The sequence below is a fragment of the Rhinolophus sinicus genome, linkage group LG09 (genome assembly GCF_036562045.2).
Source record: "Rhinolophus sinicus isolate RSC01 linkage group LG09, ASM3656204v1, whole genome shotgun sequence".
NCBI classification, from domain to species: domain Eukaryota; kingdom Metazoa; phylum Chordata; class Mammalia; order Chiroptera; family Rhinolophidae; genus Rhinolophus; species Rhinolophus sinicus.
The window spans coordinates 47953596-47979532 of NC_133758.1; the positions used below are offsets into that span (position 1 = coordinate 47953596).

The following is a 25937-nucleotide window of genomic DNA, read 5'->3' on the forward strand; positions in this document are numbered from 1 at the left end:
GGGCTTTCTCTCCTTGATCCTGGGTACATTTGAGAGGTAAATGAATCTGCCGTAGTCCAAGCTATTTTCCTTTAGCATTGAAATTGGAGACACGAAAGACAAGATTGGCAACACACTGGGAGAAATGATGAATAAAGGAGAGAAATGCTTTACTTTGGGGGTGTCCATCCCACCCACATACACCCACACAATTCTTACACATTCATAGAATCTAAGAAGGGAAATGTCCACATCCCTCAAATCTGACACTGGGAAGAAGGTGAAGTTATTAGAATTCCCTATCACCTTCCCTGGGATGATGCGCATAAATGTAAGAATCTAGGAATCCCATTTTGGTCTTGGAGAAAGACTGCTATGCAATGTTGGAACACAAAGTTGTAATTCTATCCCAGCAAAAAAGATTGGTTTCTCCACCTCTCTCTGGGTTGTCTACTCTTCCACAACTCTGAACAGTAAATAAACGAGTCGAGGGCCCTCAGTTTGACAACTGGTGTCCGATCTCGATTCCACAACAATGTTTAAGGGACCAGCTATGCAGGTGGGCTAGAGTTATTTGGATAGGTAAAGCTGCATTCTGATACAACCAGAGATGGTGTCAGTGCAGAGAACAGGATGTGTCAGAGGCAGACTCTAGTTTCAGAGGGTTATTTTTGGGATACTTTGAGGAAGCTTACGGCATGGTTGCCCACGTTGCACCAGGCTTGGTGCTGTGAAATTTAGTTTTCAGAGTTGTCAGTCCCTCAGCCTTATAACTAAAAATAAGTATCTACTTATTACAGATTTATTTTTACTCAGACTGTTTTATTCTTGCACTATTACTTTTCTCCACATTTGAATTTTCAAAATATTTTGTCAATAATACTTATAATTCTTGAAAATCCATAAACTATAAACTAAGCCTTGATTCCAGCAAGAAAACTGGCTTTCTCATTTTCAGTTCTTCTGGCACTTAACAGGAAAAGAGTTTGCATGAAAAGAAAGGTGAGGGGTATTTTTAGAAAGATAATATAGAATATGTTAAAAACCAAGCTAAAAAAAAGCTCATGAGTTAGATGCAGTGATGTTGCTAACCCTTTTTTATATCAGAGGGCTTATTAATTATGAATTTGTATAAACTGGACAAACAGTTAACCAAGTTTACTATTTGGAAGTATTGAAAAGGCTGTGTGAAAACGTTCGATGACCTGGACTTTTTGCCAACAATTCATGTCTCTTGCATCATGACAATGTACCAACTAACATGGCACTGTCTATGAGAGAAATTTTAGCCAGTAAACAAATAACTGTATTGGAGTACCCTCCCTACTCACCTGATTTGGCCCTCAATGTCTTCTTTCTTTACCCAAAGATAAAGGAAATATTGAAAGGAAGACGTTTTGATGACATTCAGGACATCAAGGGTAATACGATAACAGCTCTGATGACCATTCCAGAACAAGAGTTCCAAAATTGCTTTGAAGGCTGGACTAGCTGCTGGCGTCGGTGCATAGCTTCCCAAGGGTATTTCGAAGGCGACTGTAGTAATATTGAGCAATGAGGTATGTAGCACTATTTCTAGTATAAGCTTGCGAACATAATTGTCAGACCTCATATATAAAGTGCACACTTTCTGATCCAACAATTTCACTTTCAGATATTAATATTATAGAAATAGTCCCACAAATGCCCACATACAATTGTACAAGTATTTACTGTGTATTTGTTTTAAATATAAAGGCTGAAAATACTAACATTAATGACTGAGCATTTGATTAAACCCATTATGATAAAATCACCCAGTGAAATTCTTTGTGGCTGTTATGCAAGAATAGTATGGAGTAGCTTTAGTAGAACAACCCTCCTATAAAGAAAGACAACAAAAGCGTGCCCAGAAGTGATTCTGATACTGGTATTATAAGGCCCAGAATTGGTAACTGTGACTAACGTGTTTAAGAAATTAGATGGCAAAATAGGGAATTTTACTCAAGACCTAAGTTCTATTTCTAAAAAATCATGTATATACGCACATGCCAGAACTGAAATATACTAAGAACTAATTAAAAATTCACCGGATGAATGTAATAGCAATTTGGAGACAGTTGAAGAGAGCATAAATGATCCTGAAGAAATGTCAGTAGGAAAAAAAATCCAAACTAAAGCATGTAGTTCAAAACTGAAGGAAAATATAGAAAATAGTATATAAGACATATGAACAAGAAAACAATCTAATATATTTGTACGTGGAGTCTCAAAAGAGAAGAAGGGAGAGAATGGAACATAAGTAATATTTGAAGAGATAATGGTCAAGAAATGTTTCAAAGTAAATAACAACATATACTTATAGACTTAAGAAGCACTATGAATTCCCAAAGACAAACACAGAGAGATCTACATTAGGCACTTCATAATAAATCTGCTGAAAATCGCAGACAACAGAAAAATCTTACAAGCAGCCAGAGGAAAATAAGATATATACTTCAAGACATAGTTCCTTCGAAGGACACTAAATAAAGCAATAGCTGACCTCTCGAGGTAAACCATGATGGGGGTCAGAAGACAAGAAAATGTCATCTTTAAAACCCCAAATAAATTTAACTGTAAATCCAGAGTTCCATAACCAGCAAAAATATTCTTCAAAAATTCAGGTAAAAGAACAAAATTTCTGGACAAAGAAAAACTTTAAAACACATAGTTAGAAGACACCCTAAAAGAAATATAAAAAGGAGCCTTTAAGATAGAGGAAAAATGATCCTACACAAAGATGTATACTAGCTATAATATCTACTAAAAGAATATTAAAAATGCGTAACTGATAAGCAAATATAGGGAGAATAATAAAATGAAAAAAATTCTTTAGTAATAAAAATAAAGCAAGAAATATAAAAGGGAACACAAAACTTTTGAGAAAAATAGAAAACTATTATTGAAATGATAGTTATAAATTCAACTTAACAGAAAAAGCATTAGATATAAATGTATTAAATACTCTAATTAAAAGTCTGCTATCATAACATTGAATATCAAAGTGAATATCATATGTCAATTACAAGAGACATAGTGAAATATAAGGACAGCGATGGTCACTTTGATTTATGATGAACAATTGGGGACAGGAAGCCTTTTTAAACAAATGGTGCTGTATTAACTGAATATTCACAAAAAAAGGTGAATCTTGATCCCTATACTTTACCGTGTAGAAAAAATAATTTCCAGGTACACTGTAGATCTAAATGCGAAAGAAAAAACAATAGATATTCTTGAATTAAAAAAACAAAAACAAAACAAAACAGCAGAGTATCTTCATGAACATTCAATAAGCAAAGATTTTTAACCAGGACACTAAAAGTGCTAACCAAAATAGAAAGGATTGATGGACTATATTAAAATTTGGAATTTCTATTCATCACAAGGCACATTAAGAAAGTGAAAAGGCAAATCATAGACTGGAGAAGATATCTGTAATACATCTATCTAACAACAGATTCATTTACAGATACAAAGAACTCCAAATCAGTAAGAAAATGATAACCTAAGACAAACGGTAAATATACTTCACAAAAGAGAATATTCAAATAGCAATAAACATGAAATGTGTTCAAGCTCATTAGGCTTTAGGGAAATGCAAAATTAAAAGCATAAGTAAATACTACTGTAAACCCAAAAGAATGCCTAAAAACAGAGATTGATAAAAATTAACTGTTGGCAAGGATTTAGAGTACCTGCAATTTCCAAAACATGCTGGGAGGAATGTACTGGTACAACCACTTTGTAAAAATACTTGACACTGGCTCCTGAAGTTGAAATTATACAAACTAATTACTCAGAAATTCCACTCTTAGGTATATACCCTACAGGAATGCATACACATATCCATCAAATCATATACTAGAATATTCCTAGTGGCTCCATTGGTAAGAGGGCAAAACTGAAAACAACATTAAAAATGGATAAATTGTGGAATCACCATACAATTGTATAATATGTAATAATGAGAATAAGGAAACCATGATTTAGACAGATCTCACAAACATAATGTTAGCAAAACAAGTCAGACAGAAAAGGGTACATACGATATGATTTCATTTATAAAATGTTCAGAACAGGGACAAAGTAATTGATAGTGACAGAAATCAGAAGAGCTATTATCCTGGCAGGAGGTGGTAATTGGATGGCATGAGGTGGGCTTCCAGTCAGCTTCTATTTTTTGACCCAAGTGGTGATTAAATGGGTGTGATCTCTTGTGTCCTTGGCTACAATATTTACTTAAAAAGAAGAGCAGATGTTTATGCACTGACTTAGAAAAGTAACCATGATATCTCGGCAAGTGGAAAAACAAGTGAATTGTAAATCACCGAATATAATTTGATTCTATACTGGTAAAGAAAATAAAAAGGTGAATTGACTTTGAATTATATCCAAAATAAATCTATGAAGGGTTTATTAACAATGTTTATCTCTTGTATTTTTTTGGTTTATAAAAGCTTTGGATTTTTAAGGAAGTGATCATTAGTTACACATTTGAGTCCAAAACTTTATCAATAGTAAAAAAAGAAGTAGTTTTCTAGTTGAACATTCCACAGTACCAAAGGTTGTTTCCTGGGTGGCACAATGTGGTTACCGTGACAGCAAGATCTGTCTGTGGCACCAAATAACTGAGTTTTAGCTGCTCTGGGTCTGGAGTTCTCAATGGGGCATAAGGGCAGATCACTTAGATGAGCAGGTCCTTTATACTTAAAGGAAATGCACTTTCATTAGCCCCACTCAATTGGTGTTCAAAGGAATAGATTTTGTGCAAGTCTCTGTGGAACACTCGTTGAGCAAAGGTAAAAAGCTGAAAGGCCACTGTGCAGGTGCCCAACTCAGTCCCAGAGAAGGGACCTGTTATTCGCCAAATATTTCAACTCTATGTCCATGCGTTATTTACTTAACAAAAGACACAAAGGATAATTACCATTTCCATGTCTTAGGTGTGGCACTCAATAAACTTATCTGCAAACCTTGAGATTAGTAAGACAAACTCCAACTTACTTCTGCCAATTTCACTACCAAACAGCCTTTTAGATAATTATATTTTCCTCAATCATTTATATGATTATAAACTAAAAGACACTGTTATCCAATCTTATTTTCATTCATGATTATGGGAAAGGAAAAAATGTTGAATCTCTAAGAAGTATACTTGAAAATAATGGGTAGTCTTTAAAATATTTTTTGTTATATCTGTCAAGCATATCTACCTTGAATAAAATGACTTAGACAATAAAGATGTTTCCAAGTAAAAACTGAGAATATGCCCAAGATAGGAAAAGCAGAAGCTGCCTGGGTTTGTATACACGAACTCTAAAAATCAAAAGTATAGTATTTTCCCTAATGGGAGAAATGGAGAACAAATCTTAGCCCATTTTCCTTAAAACAAAAAACAAAAAAAAAAGAACTAATGGATTACGGTGTTTGTTCAAATCTATGGCCAGACCGAAAAACAAACAAACAAATAAAGGTAAAGATTTAGAACTTATGCTCAGGTTGGTAAGCTTACACAAAATAAAAATTAAATATTAAATAATCATTTAATATCACAGTAGTAACATATTTATCCTCATTATTTTGTCTCAACCAGGTTAGAACCAGAGTAAATGAGCTTAATTATAATAAGAAGGATTAGTCCAATATAAGGAAGAACCACTTTGTGTGACAAAAGGCTAGAATAGAAAGCAGGTGCTAAATAAATCCTGTCAATTTTCAGGGACTAGAATGGATCCCTGAAGGCATTTTCTCCACAAGAGAGCATCATGGGCCTCTAGCAGGTAGCTGTGTGCTCTGCATCAGGCAGGGTGTTTCCCTGCAGGTTGCTGTGTCGTTACTGCCCCACATCTGTACACACAGACCTTCACGGTGAGGAAATCGAAATGTTTAAATTAAAGAGCACAGTAAATGCATGAATAGACAAACACATATGGTTATAAACTTTTTATAAAGGATGCAGAAAAGAACAAATGCATGCTAAACCAGTTAAGAGATTTCATCTTTCACATTATGCAAATATATTTTGCTAGTGATATTTTCTATTTTTATAAGGATGATCCTCATTACTACTTTTACTGTATGAACTACAAAAATTGTGTATCAGATTTTAATAGGAATATATATATATATATATATATATATATATATATATATATATATATAATTACTCTGTGGAGATATTTTCTAACGTGTCAAAATAAGAATGAACACACTGACACTTTTTCAGGACTCCGTATACCATTCCAAAACATGTTGTTTACAGAATGAAGGCTTGGTAAACTGGATTAGAATATTTGTTTGGGGCAGTTTCTAAAATATCAGTTATTTATTTTATTTTATGTAAAGTAGTGTTCAGATCTAGTTATACCACACAGAAATTCTTCTGGTTAGGAAGAGACATACAGATACACAATCAAACCGAAGCAACTTAACTGCCCTCCATTTTCTGAGAAAAGATTTTTCCTTTGTGGTTGAGTTTTTCCAACAACACAAGCTGAGCTTGGGCTTTGCCTGAAACGAGCAGGTTAGCTTTGCTCATAGAAGTCACAGCCCTTGTTAGTTCAATGACTGCCAAGCACACTCTTTTTCTCTTAAGAAAAGCAGCGTAAAATTTTATTAGAGATAAAGTGCAGTGCTACCAAATTACGCTAATTTATTGCACTTTTGGCCAAGTCAGCAGAAAACTCACTGATTTTCTTTTTCTCTAGAAGATAAACAGATCTCCTACCATGTTTTGGGAGATACAGACATATGGAACTACTATGGCTAAACATGTAAGGATACTAATTACAAATTGTTTTTATCTGGCCAAATAAGAATTGTTGCACTCAATTAATGCAACGAAGGGAAAATTTATTCCTTAGCTTGCTACAATACAATCTCAAAATTATAGATGAGATTTTTATCTATATTGAGCCTTAATTGTAAAGAAACATAATTAAATGAAAACATGCAGTTCTTTTTCCTATACTCTAATAATCCCTCAGCTTCTAATAATTAAACTTTTTTCCCAATAACCTTCTTGCCCGTCTTACTAATAAGGTGCATTTCCCAGTCCCCCAATGTACAAAACTGCAATAAGCCACTTCTGCGTTCCCTGCCTTCCCTCTGTCGATGGCAGAAAGAGACTGCACCATTGAGACTTTTACTTCCATAGATTTAGATTTGTCTTACCATGAATGAGGACCATAGTGATTACAGAGCCTAGACCTCTCACTTTAAAAATGAGAAAATTAAGATTTAGAGTAGTGAAGTGACAGAACTTATTATTCACAGGGTTGGGACTAGAACACAAATCTCTCGACTTCTAGGCAGGTTCCTTCCGCTATTCTCTACTAGAATGGTGAAACCAACCAACCAAACAAGACATTTCTTCACAACAAAAACCATAGTCTGTGTTTTTGCTAATGTTTTTGTTTTTACCTCTGAAGAGATTATCCAAGTCAATATCTTCTTTTCCTTTGATTTTCAAACACTTTGCCTGCTGTACCAGTCTGGGCAAAGAACAGAAATAAAATGTAGATTCATTATCCTGTGAGGTAGGGAGAAATCATGACAGCAGCACACATTTAAATAGAAACCACAGGGTAATCAATAGTGAATTAGCAGGGATTTTTCTGCACAGAGTCTTGTCAAAATTTTATTTCAATTTAAAGTAAGAAAAAACTACATTTTTGTTCAGAAACTCTAACTTCGAAATCTAAAACTTAAAAGCCCTCCTCTCCATTCTATTATACCAAAAATATTTTTAAAACTCTCTGGAGAATAATCTCTTCAGATTCTGAGGAGAGCTATTAGGGACAGTAGGTGGTTAAATAATAATTGCTACTGATGATTTTAGCATTTATTGTAATCAAAAGATTATATACATTATGCTCAAACAACTGTATAAAGTAATTTAGTTATATTGTTGGATGTCAAGGAATTAATTAACGTTTAAATGCTCCAGTATGCAGTGAGGACTAATTTTGTAACTCATTCATCATAGCACTTTATTAAAACTTGAGGCTCATAGTTTGTAATAAATATGGTAGTTTCTAAAATGAAACTTTCCAGTGCTGCTAATTACCTGGTAGTTAATTTTAGGTAGACAGAACTTGAGATAGTTGATTAATTTATCTGTAATATTTATGATTGTAATGAAAATTGTAACACCTTACTTTGCAAATATATTTTCTGCTTGCACTTGGACAGACATTCTCACATTTTATCCTCATGGAAAGCCTTTGAGTTAGGCATGCAAGTACTGTTTCAATTTATGATTTAGATGAGGAAACTGACTCAGTTACTAAAACCTTACATAGAAATCTAAGTGACTTGTACATAATTTGAGGTAACTTTATATGTTCTATAAATATATATGTCATGGTAAAAACACATTCTATTTATCAGTTAGATTTTTTTTTTAACCATTAAGACTATATTTTCTTTTTTCCATCAAAAATGCTCCCAAAATTGTGAAAGAATTTCTATTGAAATCGTATCTTTGGACCTTAGAAGAAGGTCCTATATAGAGACTGTGCACCCTAACTCTATTTAATCATGTGTGGTTTAATGCGGAGACCAGTGCACTCAGAGTGGAAAAACCTGGCTCCATGTCCTTCACCTTCATGTGCTATGCTTGTGACCCAGAGTGTAGATTTAAGCTCTGGCGGTCTCAGCTCCCCAATCTGCAATACTTGCCTCCCCAGGGTGTGTTCTGAACAAGCAGTGAAATAGTATGTTATAAAATAGTCTACACACTCTTATGCATCATTGACATACATAAAATATGTGGAATGTTTTCATTAGTTCAATATGTATAATTTTCATTATATTCTATATATCATCAGGATTTATTTACATTCTTGTAGGAAAGAATATAAACTATAGAAAGAGGACTTAAACTTAAGCAGTGAGTATCTGGTGGAGAGAGGTACTAGTCAACATGGGATGCTGGAGGCACAAAGTGTGCACATCGTAGTAGTTTTACAAAAAGTAAGGTGAAAAAAATTTTAGCTCTGCGTACACATTTTTGGGAAACCTTGGAAATTTCCCCACCAAACTTTAAAAATTTTATGAAACTGAGTTTAATTTTAAATCATCCCAAAGCATCCACCTGCAATATATGCTGATAAAGATCTCGGTTTTAACTTACAAAATTAAAAAAACAGAAGCTAGAGTGCCTTATAAAACTTTGATGGGGACTTTTAAAAACAATTTAAAAGTAAATCAAATAAATTTATTGAGTGGCTTTAAAAAGAAAAAACCAGGCACTGCAATTAGTCAATCACAGATATATCTTGGTATAATTCCTGCTTTCAAAATTATTACATTACTAGGGAGATACACCAAGCCAAACAAATCCTGTAAACAGTTCAGATTCAGTTACATTTCCTGAGTGAGGTAGGTAACTTCCAAGGACTCCCAGACTCTTGATTTCATTTAACCTCATTTTATTCTCACAAAAACTCTATGATGTTGGTATAGGACCCTTGTTATAAGTTAAAAAATTAAGACTCAGAGATGTGAAACCACTTGCCCATCTCAGGCACACAGTGAGACGATGGTGGAGCCAGGACACAAACTCAAGCCTTCAGACTCCAAATCCAGGTTTCTTTCTACTCTACACATCACCTTGTAGGGTTTACTGAGCATTTACAGAGGGCTTCACAGAGATGTCACAGGCAGAGCAAAAGCAAAGGACAGGTAATATTAATAACGCTCCTGGCAGCCGGCAGGAGGACGTGGCTTGGCGCCGGGCCACGTTGCCCAGGTTGCTCTGCAGAGGACACAGCCAGGTCTGGTCCTGAAAGAATGGGGATGTGGATGATGAATGGGTTTGTAAAGGTTTAGGGAATTAGGCTGGAACAGAATGGGCATAAGCAAACTGCTAGGGAGCAGTGTTTTGGGGACAGGAATAAGCACATCAACTTATTTGGCTGAAGCATCTGAACTGTGTAAGGAAAGGAAAGATCAAAAGTGAGGCTGAAAGAATAAGCTGGAGCCACGCTGTGGGGAGCCTTGCATGCTGTTCTCAAGTGTTTGGACTTTATCTTGATAGCAGAGGAAAAAGCCCCTGAAGTGTTGCATCTTGAAAGAACCTATTGCACATAGTCAGTTGAAATGTTTGGGTTAGTAAGGTGCCAGACATTCATATTTGTTTGTATTTCAGCTAGAAATGTAATACCATTGAAATCTGCAGGTATTACTATTTCATCAATAATTCTTGAAGCCTGGCCCATACCTTTTATATAGTCATAGAGCTCCAGGCACACAAAACCATCTTCAAAATTTTTTATTAATAGTATTGCTGTTGCTGCAACAATTGTCAAACTGCCTGTCTGTCTGTCCTGATTCATTCTGTAGAGCGGTGTACATGATTTAGAGGACGACTGCTTCTGCTGGTGAGACCTGCCAGCCTCATCCAATAATCTCGGCGACCCATTGTTTTTCTTCTTGCCTGTTCCTTAGGATTTTGCTACTTTCAGTTTTAAAAAGCGACTGCATGTTCCCTGACCCTCTTTCTATGCGTCCACTATTTTAACAAGGCAAATTGGCGCTATTATTCCTGTGTTTGGTAAATGCTAGGTCCTGAATTAGATGCCTAACACGAGGGAGGTAATACGAATCTTATGATTATATATCAAAAAAGACAGGTTAGTAGCTTGCCCACAGTCACACCGTAAGCAGTAGAGTCAAAGAAAAAAAGCCAGAATTTGAATTTAATTCAGGTCAGTCTAAATATCGCTAGACACCATCTAGAATAGGAGTAGGAAAACTATAGTCCACAAGTCAAATCCTGCCCATTGCCTGTTTTTGTAAATGAAGTTTTACTAGAACACAGTTCTACTCGTTTTGCTTGTTTACTTACTGCCATGACTGTTTCACACTACAGTGCTCAGGCTGAGTAATTGTAGCAGAGATCTTATAGCTGTCAGTCTAAAATACTTACTACACGGCCCTTTACTGAACAAGTGTGCTGACTTCTAAAAGGAAAGGATAGGGTCCCTAGGCCAAAAATGCACATACAACATGTGACTGTTTTACATCGCTATTTTTCCCCAAAATTGCCTTAATAAGTGTATGTAGTTATAACTTATAATAGGGCTTGAAAGGCAAATATTGGCCTCTGACGGCCATTTATTTTTAGACAAATTGTCCAAGTCCAGTCAACATTGCTTTGAGCTTTTCCTACACGCAGGCATTGCATTCAGCCAAGATGTTGTCTGCCACCAAGTGACTTATAATCCAACAGAGGATTCAAGTTAAAGGCTGGAGAGATTAGAAAAAGCTTTCAGGAGAAGAAGAGTTTGAACTAAACTTCAAAACAAATTTTACTAGGGGGAGTATAAAGCGGGACGTGGCAAAGGCACAGACATGTGGAGAGTAGGGCATGAGAAGAGTCAGTGTGATGTGTGATGAGGTGAGACGTACATGCTGGTATCAGATTATGAGGACTGCAAGCGCTTTCTCCAGATGTATGTACGTATACTTGTGTGTATGTATGTTTGTATATGTGAACTGATTTATAATAAAGCAAAATGGATCATGGACCTGAAAGACTCTATCAATCTAAAGAAGGATTGACACTTGCTGCAACAATGTGTTTAGTTTGTAATTAAAAAGAAATTAAACTTTTAAAAACACTGTATTATAAAGCATCAATAAATAATATACATACGAAGATGTTTATTACAGCATTATTTATAACAAACAATCTGAATACCCGTCAATAGGGAAATGAGTGGAATAAGTTAAGGTATGTCCACACTACAGAATATGATATAGTTCTTTAAAATAATGCATTGAATCCATTTGTGTTGATATGGCAAATTATCCATAACATATTTTTAAATAAATGAAACATATATATATATATTTTTAGCTAATATGTTTTATCATCAGACCTTCTTTGAGCTAGCAAACAATGACTTCACATGGCTGTCCAAAAAGGATGAGGCAAATTTCTTCTTTCTTTGTGGTTAGACTTAGTTATCTAAGTCTTTGCAACATTTCCCTATAAAAATCCAAGACCAGATTATTTTTCTTCTGGTCATAAATGCTGATTTCTTTACAGGTGCCTTGTTCAGTCCAACATTATAAACTTGGGATAAAATATGTGTGTATTTTATTAAAACCTCAGCATTTAATGTCAGGGTCCTTTAACCTTTCATGTTAAGCTTTCGCTCCCATGTTAACCTTTCAGGAATGCAGCATCTTTCCCTATATTCAACTTGGTTATATCATAATCTATCCATAATGGTATAAGCTAAACTTCAAAGAAACTAACAAAAAGTTAATGTAATTTTTTTTTTTTTTAAAGAGTGAATGTATATCTGCATATCTGTATAAACAGAAAAATTGTAGACGAGAACATGACAATCTAATCACACATGTAACCTTAGGACACAGCATCAAAGTTGAGGAGTGGGGAGTGAGAAATTATTTTAAAAAACTTCTACATTACCTGAATTATTGCAGTGGGAATTTTTCACATTTTTATAAGCCTATAACTTATGCTGTTTAATAGGAGAAATCTTGGGTATTATTAATGTTTTTAATTTTTTTCTTTATACTAGTGTGTATTTTCTAGTTTTTCTATACCACACAAGCATTGCTTTAGGTATGGGAAAATGTCCCAGCTTTACTATTTAAATGTTAAATGTCCCAACTTTACTATTTACAACAAATGGGAAATATTTTAAAGCCAGATTAAGTACATAGATGAGAAAAAATGCCCCTGGTGTTTGGGCAACAAAATGTTTTTCTGTGGTGCCGGAACTCCAGCATTTCCTTTATGCAAGGAACCACGAACATTCTAGCACACACTGTTCTACAGCATTTAATTACTAAGAGCCTGGGCCAAGGCAGGATTCCAGAATTCCAGAGATTCACAATAAATTATAAAATGCCTTATGAGAATCAGCTCAGAAAAGTTTTTTCTAAAGATCTTTTTAAGGCATATATTGGTTATTTTATAACATTTCACCCAAACTGTAACTTTGTTTAGGAAATATAGACGATAATGAATGTGCCAAAGTAACCAAGGCGTTTGGACTCCAATGAGGGCTGAGTCCTTTTATCTCAGTTTCTGTCTGCACTCCTGGGCTGATCTTGACATGACTCATTTCATTTTTAATTTGCAAAATATTCAACAGAACACTTCTTTTCCCTTAATGGTTTGGATCTGCTTATGGCCTCTGGGACATTAAGATAGGTAATTGCTGAAAGTATTTTGAATGTTACCCTTTCCCCTTCTACTTCGTTCATGGCACTTATCACAATCTGTGACTTTCTCTTCATTTATGGTTTACTTTTGTTTTACTCTTCCATCTTCTCTACCTGAAACTATGCTCGCTGTAGGAATGGCATTGTTTTGTTCACCTCCATATCCTCAGTACCTAACACACCACTTGGCAATATTGAAATCTCCACACATATTTGCTGAATGAGTGAATGAATGAATGAATGTTGATTCAATGAGTGAATCAACAGGTCCACTGCCAAATCTGCAAAAACTAGAACCATCCTGCTTGAGTACGAATCCTCATCCTGCCAACTTACTATCTTGGGGTGACTTTCTTATCACTGAGTGAAAGCTTAATAAGGACAAAGATTTTAATCTGTCTTGTTCACTGCTGTGTCACTAGGGTTCGGAATAGTACCATTTTAAGTATTTGTTAAATGGGCAAATGTTGCATGAATGAATATGTCCAATTTCAGGACCTGGCTATGGTCAGGATCCTGAATTTAGCAAGGTAAATGCCATTCAGGTATTCATATGCCATAAACCAATCTGTTCTGAGGGAATCTTAATTCTGAGGGAGGAGGAGGTAGGGAATAGTGAGCAGAGCAATGATTTGGAAGTCAGAGGGCTTGATGTTGCAACTAACGACAGTGTCAGTAAGGGAAATAAATTCTTTGGCTTTGATATCCTTATTTTTATGTTGAAGAAGTTGGATTAGGTAATGTTTTGAGTCCTTTCCCATTGTTAAGCTCCAGGATTGTCACACCTGGCTAGAGGTTTCTCAGGGTCCCACTGGGAGTGTGGTGTGGGAGGGAGCTTGCCTGGATGGCCTGCAGGTTTCCTGTCCAGCCACAATCACTACAGGCTCAGAGGCAGTCTGGGTGTCTTGATGCTTTGACCACTGCTCAACTGATTAAGGGGTCTAATGTAGCTCCAGATGCCAAGTAACATTTCAGACTACATAAATAAAGGTCTAAATTTCCATGTTTGGTACAAAGATGTGTGGTGTATATACACAACTAGAACTGGCCAAATTGCAAGACTTTAACATCAACAGTTTTTATAAAAATGGAAAAATGATATAGAACTATTATTTCAATAGCCTCTACTATATGCCAGGCCCAGTCATATAGCCATATCTGTACCTATCTTATATCTGTATTTATCTACATCTATACACCTATATTCAAAATCAAAGTCTCAGAAGAAATTGAGAATCTAAGAGGAAAACTAATGCACACACACATGTGTGTGTGTATACACATACATGTATGGTGTGATCACAAAATACAGTGAATGCTGCTGCCGAGTGCCACCCAACAGAAAGGCAGGGATCTTCAATATGGGAAGCGGCGCGTTGAACCTTAATAAGTGTGTGACAAGTTTCACCTTGTTTGGTATAGTCAATTGGGTGTTAGCTATGGTTGAGAAAAGGTATGTTTGAAACTGTGCCGTAAATCATCCTCCATCATGACAACACTCCATGTCATAGGTCACTTCTGGTATATGATAATTTTTGTCAAATAAAAACATTATGGTGTGTCCTCATTCACTTTATTCACGGGATCTGGCATCATGCGACTTCTGGCTTTTACCCAAAATCAAACTGACCATGAAAGGTAAACGTTTTGAATCAATTCAGGACATCGAAGCAGCCATGACAGTGCAACTAGACACTCACGAAATAGGACTTTCAGAACTGCTTCAGAAAGTGGCAAGAACGATGGGATAAGTGTGTTTGAAGTGAGCGGGTGTATTTTGAGGAGGATTAATAGCAATGTACGTTTTCCTGTAATAATTTTTTTTTTACTTAAACATTCACTGTATGTTTTGATCATACCTCATATATATGCATATATATGTATATATAAATCAATCAGCTTAGATTTGCTAAGATCTATAATGTAAACCGTAATGAAGAAAAAAACAAAAGTATAATTAAAATTGGTTCTTACCCTTTAGCAGCCTCCAATCTTTTTGAGAAAATAAGGCACACACACAAAGCAAGTATTAAAAAGACACACATATATAAGCTACAGATGTATGGTATAGACCAAAAGCACCACTCGTGCTAAGAACAGGGGAAGGGACTATCTCTTATTTGATTCATATCCCAGGGCCTAGCACAGTCCCTGGCACATAGTGGTTGCTCAAAATCTATTTCATTTGTAGAGTGCCTACTAAGTATCTGGCATTATATTAGGTGTTAGAAATACAGAGACATGTAAAACACAATTTCTATCCTCAAGAAGCTCATATGGGTTGGAGCTGCTATAGAAAACTTCAAGACAGAGATGGGCCTTGGGGAAGGGAGAAGATTCAGGCATGAATAAATAAGGTAAGGAGAATAGGAACAAAGGCACCAGAGCAGAAATAAAAAAAAATATTGTGTGATGACAGGGAGTGAGTGGGATACTGGGTAGACTTCAAATTCCCAAAGCAGAGAACTTATGTGGGAAGGAGTAAGAGAAAAGGCTGATGGATTAAAGAAAATCTATTTAATAACTTAGTTAATACGTGGAACAACCAACTCACACTATTTCAGTTCTGCAAATGGACCTCATAGAAGGTATTTACATTATAGCTAACTTGAGTAGTGGAAATAAACAAGTTGGCTCATGGCAATGCAATTTATTATGAAGATCATTAAGGAACTATTCCACTACATGCCTTTTTCTGATTATCATAATTTTCCCCAGACTGTTTTATCATTGATACAAGCCGTAGGGAAGTGCATAAAATTTATAATATGGCAGGCATTAGGAAAAACAAAGTGAGCTTTATTAGGCATTTTCTTAGATTTTCTTAATAGTCATGATTGAATATGACAGGTATTTTAACTAATGGCGGTTTTACCAATTGTGTGAATTAGAATATATTAGACGGAAGTAGAAATTGGCCTAAATATAAACTCAGCTAGGTATTTTCAAAGTCTTAAATTGTCTTTCTTTTGCTAGCTTAACATAGTTGAAACACATATAGCATTTGGAGTCAGGTAGTTCTGGATTCAAATCCCAACTTTTCTACTGATTAACTGTGATCTTGCAACTTTGCCTAACCTCCCTGAACCTTCAGGTGCTTATATTATAAAATCAGAATCAGAATACTTACCACACATAGGGTAGTTGTGATGTTGAAATACAATTAACAAGACGATTGAGCTAGAATATTCTGGATTTCATAAAAAAAAAAATCTATGTTTGCGTGCCAGATCAGCTGCCAGTAAGGATCTCTACTTCGTCAACTGTAACTGGCAATACTATGATGATAATAATGTCTGCTTTGCCTAAATTACAAGACTATGGAAAGCTCCAAAGGTAATGCATGTGAAAACTATAAACTGTTAAACAAATTAAAGGTTTTTATCCCACTAGAGTACATACCCAAATGAAAGACACTCAAGTATAAGGTCACTTGACTCCCTATCATGCACCAAGAATATACTACTACTCTATTAGCACAAGGAAAAAAAATATATACATGGAGAGAGAGAGAGAGAGAGAGAGAGAGTTTTTTAGTAGGGATGACCTATTTTGAATCTGACTCTTTAAAGTTGTATCAACATATAATCTTACTTCTATGAAGGTGAATTTTGTAAACATCTAGTAGTATATAATCCACTCAAACTTAAAACTTGACCCTCTACTAAGAATGTGAACATAAGTAGACTATTTCCACTACTAAATCATGGCTACTAAATATTTATTAGTAATGCTCTCTCCAAAGATTAGCATGAGAACAAATTGTACTTTTTAAAAATAAACACAAAACTAGGATGTAGTTAAGGAAAAGACAAAATTCACTAAATTGCTGGGCAGCATCTAATTGAGTTTGGAAGATTGTCAAGAGTTGATTTTATAATTTTCACTTGAATTGTAGTAAGTCTGGAGAGTATAAGGTGACAAGTGTTGCTTATATAAGAAATTACAGAAGGCCTGTCCAGAGCTTAGTGACTGATGGATGGATTGGAGGTCAGTGGAAATTACAACTCTAATTTTCACTAATTTAGCCCCCATGTTTATGCTGGGACATGAACCAAGTAAAAATTATTTCTTCTCACTATGTAGGAAAGGTGGAATTTAAATTTTCTCCTCTACCTGTATCTGATATCTTGTGATTTTAAGAGTAAAGATTTGGGTTATAGGAAAGGGAGCCTCAAGAAACTACTACAAGTAAACCGTGAAGAGGGTTAAAATATACTTTATCTGCTAATAACTAGATTACATATTATTTCTTGCTGATGTCCTTGTTCTCTTTTGACCTCATGCCAGAATTCTAGACCATGAGCAGGATGTCATGGAGCTGGGGATAAGTCAAAGTGGCACCACTGCTAATACTATTTATCCAAACACTGTTGTGATGACTGGTTAAAAATAAAAGTGGACAGGGACAGAAGGGCAAGATGGTTTTGGTCTTGAGATCTGAAAGCAAAAGAAGGCTTAAGAATTCAAGATGCGTGTTGTGTGACCCCCCTTCACCCCCCTCCACCCAGCTACTTGCATACTTCCGTGCAAACATGAAATAGGATTTGACAAAATAAGATCATGTGTGATTTTTTTGCTCAATTACCAACTAACATTCTCTACTTTTTCTATCTGTAGTAATTATGCAAACCACTTCAAAATGATAAATGTGTAATAATATATTGAAAAGAGCAAATTCCTAGGAGGAGTACAAGACAGGAGAAGCCATATATCTGTGTTGAAAAGAAAGGTTTAACTGACCTCTGAGAGAATATGACAGTGCAATCGTTTTTTAAAGCAGTTCAAAGATCTGCTTAGTCTCTCTGACATTTGACATTGAGGATGAACGTCTAAAACGTTTACAAGAGAGACTGACTGAGTTTTTATTTGGAAAAAAGGATAACAGAATAGAACAGAAAGAATAAGGACAAATGGATGTACTGAAATAAATAAACATTGTTCCTTGGAAAACAGTTCAAAAAACTGAAGAAGAAAAAATTCTCTGTCACCCAGGAAATGGAAAGGATGTTCAGGATCTCAGCTATGTAGAGTTGTAAACAGTGTGGGTGTGAAGAACAGTAAAGAACAACCAGACCCTGTGAAGTTTCAACAAGAGGAGCGGGTGTCTAACAAATACTAAACACGCAAGATACAGGCACAGAAATAGAGAGGCATGCGCATCCATAGAAAATAGATCCTGAGATAGAGGAGAGCTAATCTGCAGGTTGTGTGCGCAGTGATCAATATCAAAATAAGCTATTTACCAAAAATGAAAAGTCACCGAAATTCTCTATATCAACATGTGCATGAAGAAAAGGAAAACACTCATACTCCAGGATGTAAAATCCATGTGAAAAATGTATCCTGGGAGCCAAACCCTCCCAGTGAACAGGTCTCCCCTTGGGAGTTAAGGAACACCCTTGTTGGGACTGCAGGTGTAAATAGGCAGAAAGCTTATCTGGTGGAAACTCTCTTCCCACAGAGAGAGGCATGTGCATCTTCACTTTACACCTGCCTGAATGAAAAGAGCAGGACTCGAGAGGATTAGGAGGAGCAGCGGCCCCCCAAGCAGCAGCGTGGTCAAAGGGGCACAGGGAGGGTCTCGTGTCCTTCAGGCCTTGAACTCGAGTGTCTTCTGCCTGCAGAAGGGTCTGAAAAACATCCACTTCTCATTTCTCTGTCTCGCCTTCCTTGGCTCCATCTCTGTCTGATCTCCAATTATCTACCTATTGTGAGATTTTTTCTGTGTTTCTAATTCACAGCATGGAGATTTGAGCTCTTTCATAGAAAAGATGTTATTTAGATTATTTACTCAGGTAGATAAAAAACATCAAATAAGCTTGCATTTGCAGCTCTTTAGAAAATGATTATATGTAAATAAAGATTGAAATCTGATACTTAAAAGGTTAAGTTTACATTTAGGAACAAAAGGATGATGTGTTATCAGTAAATCAAAATGAAACCTATTCAGAGTAAGAAGAAATTGTATATGAGGTGCATTTGGATGAAAGACGACCAAGACAAGTAACATGTAAGAGAGGAAATCCATATGTGACTGAGTGGCTACAAATACTTGGCCACGTGCCAAAAGAGATACGATCTATAAAATGATTCCAAAGAATAAAGAAGTTGTCAAAGTGCAAGGGAGTTTTATAGACTTTAGTAGATGAGATATGCTTTCTATTGCTTACACGTAATATATATATTTAGAAAAAAGAAAAATTAAAAATTTTGAGGATGAAGAAATAAAAATATTTTTTAGATGAAGATCAAGGCTGATATAAATTCTATGAGCCAGTGAACACAACAATACCCAGAAATAAAAATAATCATTCAAAGTAATGTCAGGAATTATTACTATTAACAAATTTGTTCTTTTACTATTCTACATGGTTTACTTTCTAGTTCATATTTTCAAAAAGTTCCTTACCTGGGCTGACTGTTCACCTTTTCATGTTTTCCACTGAAGTTGAAACTACAGAGGTTTTTCAATTTTGAATGTGAAGAGTCTAATTCCAAATTTGCCTGTGTTTGTTCTCTCAGACGATCCTGGAGTGTTGCCTCCTTTTTCAAGTTCATGTCCGAATACGGGCAGCCAAAGGCACTGGTTTGTAATAAAATGAGAGCACAGTCGTCAGTTTATAGTGATAAATCAGTGATCCACTGTCATTGGAACAGACCTACATCTAATATTTAAAAACTGAATATAGACATTGTTCTTTCACTGAACACATTCAAACAAGTTTCTTTTCACATTGCCCTATGAAAAAATCTGAAGTTCTAAACACTGGTCAGCAGAGTATTATAGGTAATGAGTTATTCAGAACATATGGTTTTTACAATTTTGAAAACTTAAAAAAATCTAAGAGTAACATAAATATGTGCTTCCAATGAAGCAATGAAAATGTTATATAAACAATTGACTCAAAGTTTCCTCCAATATTTATGCTTTGATTATATCTCAAAATATTATGGGTAACTAAAATATTTACTAATATCAGAGAACATTATGCTTTTATTTCTTAACATTTATATATCCAGAAACATTGTATCTGGATTCTGTTTAGTCCTCCTGAAAGTTGCTAGGAAGTTTGGGGTTTGAATGTGAAGGGACACTTGTAGGTGAAAGAGGAGAGACTCCAGTCAAGGCTGAATCCTGGGTCCTGGATCAGGTTGGAGCCTAACAGCAGGTTTGGGCAGAAGGAGCAGCCAGGACAAATGATCTGGTTCTTTCTATAGGCTGATCGCTTGTCCTTCTTAGATTTCTGTGCCCACATCCTCGTCTGCAAAGAGGCCCCAAATCCTTGCTGCTGTTAGGAGTGGGGCAGCCACTGTCAGTGAAAGCACAAGTGTGACAGGAAGTCACCTGCATATAACCCTGGGTAAGACATTTCATGCCGGAGCTTCAGTTTCTCTCCAGTGAAGCGGAAAACTGGATCCAACTCATGATTGTTGTGACCATAAATCTCAATCTCTCTCTCTCTCTCTCTCTCTCTCTCTCTCTCTCTCTCTCTCTCACACACACACACACACACACACCATTAAATGGCAGCTGCTATCATTACCACAATGTTTTCATTTTCGTCATCTACATCTAGGGGAGCATGTAGGCAAATGCATTAATATCTAGGCAGTTGGTTCTTTCTTAGGAATCCACTTCCAATTTATTGTAAATTTGCTGATACATGGTGCATAATAAATTCTTTCTGAATATGTGAAAGCTTTCTTTTGTTATAGTAAGGTCATGATAAAATCAGAGACCAAAGAAGTGTTTCCTCTATTTTAAAGTAGATTGACAACATAGACAGATCTTGAGGTTGTTATGCTAAGCGAAATAAGTCAGACAGAAAAGTCGAGAACCGTATGATTTCACTGATATGTGGTATGTAAATTGAAATTAACAAAAGAACAAGGCAAACAAATAAAGAAACAAAAACTCATAGACACAGACAATAGTTTAGTGGTTACCAGAGGGTAAGGGGGTGGGGGATAGTAGATGAGGGTAAAGGGGACCAAACGGATGGTGATGGAAGCAGAACTGACTGGGTCGTGAATACGCAATGTGATATATAGATGGTGTATTACAGAATTGTACACCTGAAACCTCTGTAACTTTACTAACAATTGTCACCCCGATAAACTTTAATTAAAAAAAAAGGTAGACTGAGCTTTCCAGGGCGGACCTATAAGCAACCTAACCTCAGAGGGACTTTAGCACCAACCTATATTTGGGATTTGGGATGGGGTGATTAGAATGACACCAGCCTATCTCAGCATGCCCGGGTAAATCTGTACTGATGTCACCGTGGATCAGCAGCCTTTGCTACAGACAGAAGTGCCCTTTTACATGCATTTTATGTAACGTGTAATAAGTGGCATTGATTTTTAGTTTATCCATTAATTCAGTTATTCATTCAGCAACCCATTAACTGAGCATCTGCTATATACTAGGCACTTTAGAGTATACAAATCTAGTGAAGTTAAGACATATATGCCAATAAATACAATTTATAATAAGAACGAAAAGCTGTCCATATTGAGTGTATACTATAGGTCCATTACAAGTAAAGGTGTTTTACATATACTATTTCTAATATCTAATACTAAATACCCAAGGATGGTATTAATGTGTTATTTTACAGGTGAGAAAACACGACTTTCCCAAAGTTGCCTGGCAATTTCTTGGGAAGCCCCAAAATAGATTACTTAATTATTAGCACCAATGAGGTGGGCAGAAGTGGGACAAGGTTTGTTAACACCATAAAAAAAATAAAAAAGCGGGCAGGGAATATGAAGGAAACTGTGGCATAATTTTTATACAGAGAAGCCAAAGCAGGTATTTACAGAATAAAGCAGTACTTGGTTTGGCATGGTTCATGGCTCGGTGAACATATGTCAGCATGTGCTAGTCCTGTGTGACGAGTGAAGGTACGATAAAATACTATTTCTAATAACAAGAGAGCAGAAATGACCTGTTTAAGCTGCAGCATACATGATTTAAGGGAGATTTTAGAAAGAACTTTTTGCAGATAAAAGTTAACAGGCCTTAGGCTAACCTAAGGAAGGTTGGGCAATGTTTATTTCAAGCACAGCTGAGCTTTCCTTAAGTTACTATTACTCAGAAGCTTTGCTATCCGTGTAATATATGCTCCAAATTTGAGATTTTTAAGAAAATAATCATTATTGTGAATTTTGTTAATTTCATATCATCACTTGTCATGACTCAAGCTGTGTGGCACTAATGCTACCTCTTCCTAAGGCTTATTTGTCCAGTATTGTAGATAGCTTTTGCTCAGTACTTGAGAGAAATTTTATTTCCTTCTATCTTCATTCATAAATCAGTCCCTTTAGTCATTTAATCATTCGACTATTTCCTAATTTCTTTCTAGCCCCTCTTTGTCTCTTGGTTACTAAGGTATGAAAACTCGATGGAACTCCCCAAGTGTCATTAGAATGGAGTATGTCCTGATTCTGCGAGGTAAGGAGTGTGAGAACATATCTTCAGATTATATGGATCAGAATAATGTGTGAAGTTCAAAAGAATATATTAAATAACAAAAACATACTTTTCAGAAGAAATGCTGGTGAAGAACTTGAAAGAAGATAATGATGAGAGATAAAAACATGTACAAAAGAAGTGGAGGAGAAAGGGCTTTCAAATATAATTGCACCGTTTTCAACCTGGGTTCTGCTGTGAATAAGTTTCTGTACTGCAACACTGTGCCTACTTGCATTCTTTGTAGAGAAATATGAATAATTGTGTTAAAGAGACAGCATCACAAATTTTGGCCCGACTTCTTGCAAATGCGGACCCTTACATCCTGTGTATGCGCGTGCGACTGTATGTGTATGGGTGTGTATGCGTGTAAGGGCATGCATGATTCTGCATAAGTCTATACACACAGAAAAAAACCTGATTGAAGTGGTTTTCCTAGGTGTGATAAAACCATTTACCTTACTTGTAATTCAGCCAAATATTGGGGAGAGGGGGAAATGGTTCTGAAGATAGTCTCTTTAGAAAATCGTTGACATAAGCTGAAATTTCTATGACTTAAAGCTCTGTTTGGTTAGGGGTAAAATGTAAATTTATGACTCAGAGGGAAATAGTATATTCAAATTTCGCTCATTATAGACAGAGATAAGTGTAAAAACTTCAGGTTGAAGTCCTGAGCCAGCAATGTCTTGTGGGAGATGTGGTTCTTTTGAGTGAGGAGACCATTTCCCCATGTTTCCCTAATTCAATTTGTTTGTTAAAAAAAAAAAAAGCGACAGCAAAAACTATTAGGTTGACCCATATGAAATTGCAGTTTTAAAAAGTCAGAGGCAAGTCAAATATCGGGAATTTCATATGGTTCGATTGAATAATTTATAAAAAATGTCAGCTGCAAGCTCATCAAAGGCAAATCAGATTAATAGAGGCTAAATGCTAAATAAGCAAAAACTGCTAGACACCTGCTGACAAACTTTCAAGAGAGATTTGTCTGACAGATCTAAAACTGAGATCCGATCCTAGTCGTCCTCTTACTTCATAAATAGGACACAAAAATGACTGCAATTAAAAACACTAGTTTTGCTTTTCCAAATATTTAAGTATAATTTTTAACATGTGAGGATAAATAGAAAAGTAAAGGCTCAGTCTATTTTTTTACCTTAAAAATCTGCCCTGTACTCCCTTGAAAGGCAGCGTTCTCACTGCTGCTCCATCTTCGAGTTGTGATGGGGATGGGGTTGGAGGAGGCAGGATGAGCTGGTGATGCCGAATCACTGCTTTTTGTGTCAGGCCCGGCCTCTGAATTCTCCTTCCTTCCTTCCACAGCAGGGGTACCTGAGTCCACAGGCTGGTGCAATTTCCCCATATTCCTAGGATCAATCCTTATCTGAGGCTGGAGGTAAGTTGTTAAACCCACATGTTCATTCTGAAGCCCAAAGGTCCAAACCTGAAGCAGGACCAATTCTGATACCTGTGATCATGCCTTGTTGCTGAGAACTACACAGCCTCGTGGACTCCTCGTCCTCTAGCTTGGCATCCTTGTTCCTAAATTCCTTGTCTGCTGCCATGACTGGAATTCAGGGCCCTACTGGGATAGAAGCTCTCTGTTCCTCCCTTGCTCTTGACAGCCCCCTTCCATGACAAGACCTCTGCTTCCCACCCTAAGAAGTGAGGGTCCACTTCCCAGATACCACCCGGCCAGTCTTCCATGTGCTTTTTCCCCTGAGTTATTCTGCCACTGTGCTTTGCCCACCAATTAGGATCCCTTCCTTCTTTTCGGATTCTTCTCAACTGGCCAGAATTCCGAGAGTCTAGATGATGACTACTGATTGCCAAACCCCTTGGACACCAGGTTCTGCGCATCCAACTACATTATCATCTTGTATAAATCATGTGTTCATTTTATCATACCCAAGCAGCAAATGTGGTTCCTGATTACTCTCTGATTACCCTGTTCTGCTGAGAGTAGTGGGCCACGCATGCTCTGTCAAATTCTGGGGGATGGACAGTTTGAACGATAGGGTTATAACTAAGTTGTCACAACTTACCTAGTGGTAGCTTCCCAACTAGTTTGTAGCTACACTGTCAGGATGGCCAGAAGGGGCCTGGGGCACTAGAGTCCAAGGCCAGTCCTTCTAACAGCCCTCCATGCTCTAAATCCTCTCTTGTCCCAAGTACTGATTATCATTTTCATTGTGTGACATGACATTAAAAAGTTAGGAAGCATTACACATGTAAGCAAACTGGCAAAGGTGAAACAGCCCCTTGAGTGCTGTACTTCAAAACAAATAAAAAAGCCAGAGATCAGCAGTGTTTCAGGTAAGAGTACCAAATCATTGTCAACTGTTCTCCTCATCCTGAAAAGTGAAGTCGCCCGAAATACAAGGTGTAATAAAAAAATACAGTGAATGTTTAAATTAAAAAATATATATATTACAGGAAAAGACACATTGACATTAATCCCCCTCAAAATACTCCCCCTCAGTTTGAACACACTTATCCCATTGTTCTTGCCACTTTCTGAAGCAGTCCTATAAGTCCTCTTTCGTGAATGTGTTTAGTTGTGCTGTCAAGGTTGCCTCAATGTCCTGAATCAATTCAAAACATTTATCTTTCATGGTCCTTTTGACTTTGGGAAAAAGCCAGAAGTCACATGGTACCAGATCCAGTGAATGAGGTGGATGAGGACACACAGTAATGTTTTTATTTGACAAAAATTGCCATGCCAGAAGCGATGTGTGACATGGAGCATTGTCATGATGGAGGACGAAATAAAGACACTCATGAAAGAGGACTTCCAGAACTGCTTCAGAAAGTGGGAAGAACGATGGTATATGTGTGTTAGAAGTGAGGGGGAGTATTTTGAAGGGGATTAATGGCAATGTGTCTTTTACTGTAGTAACTTTTTTTATTTAAACATTCACCGTATCTTTTGATCACACCTCATAGGCAAATAGCTCCCAGGAGGAGCCCTGATCCAGGAATACGCCCTCATAGAGCCCAGGAATTAGGGATATAGCTAGACTCTAAAGAGTTCTCTAATGCAACTAACCCACCCCTTGATGAGGTCCATTGTATATTTTAGACTCAATTATTTTATTAGCCACTTATATTCTCTTCCTTCTAAGACCTTGAAAAGATGACATAGAAGACTCATATCTTAGCTGGGAGGTTAGATTCTACAAATCTCTTCACCTATCTTCAGAACTCAAAGAATTACTTGTTGACATGAGTGGGCGTAGCATTTTATTTG

General features: G+C 36.4%; 1 protein-coding gene across 1 annotated transcript in view; it reads right to left on the minus strand.

Annotated features, from left to right (window-relative positions):
- L3MBTL4 (L3MBTL histone methyl-lysine binding protein 4) overlaps window positions 1-25937 on the minus strand; it is a 442302-nt gene that overhangs the window by 100308 nt on the left and 316057 nt on the right. Inside the window, exons 15-16 of the mRNA XM_019755692.2 lie at window positions 19625-19798; window positions 7426-7496 (exon numbers count right to left, since the gene is read on the minus strand). Coding sequence (XP_019611251.2) covers window positions 7426-7496; window positions 19625-19798 — 245 coding nt within the window. The remainder of the gene's footprint in view (window positions 1-7425; window positions 7497-19624; window positions 19799-25937) is intronic.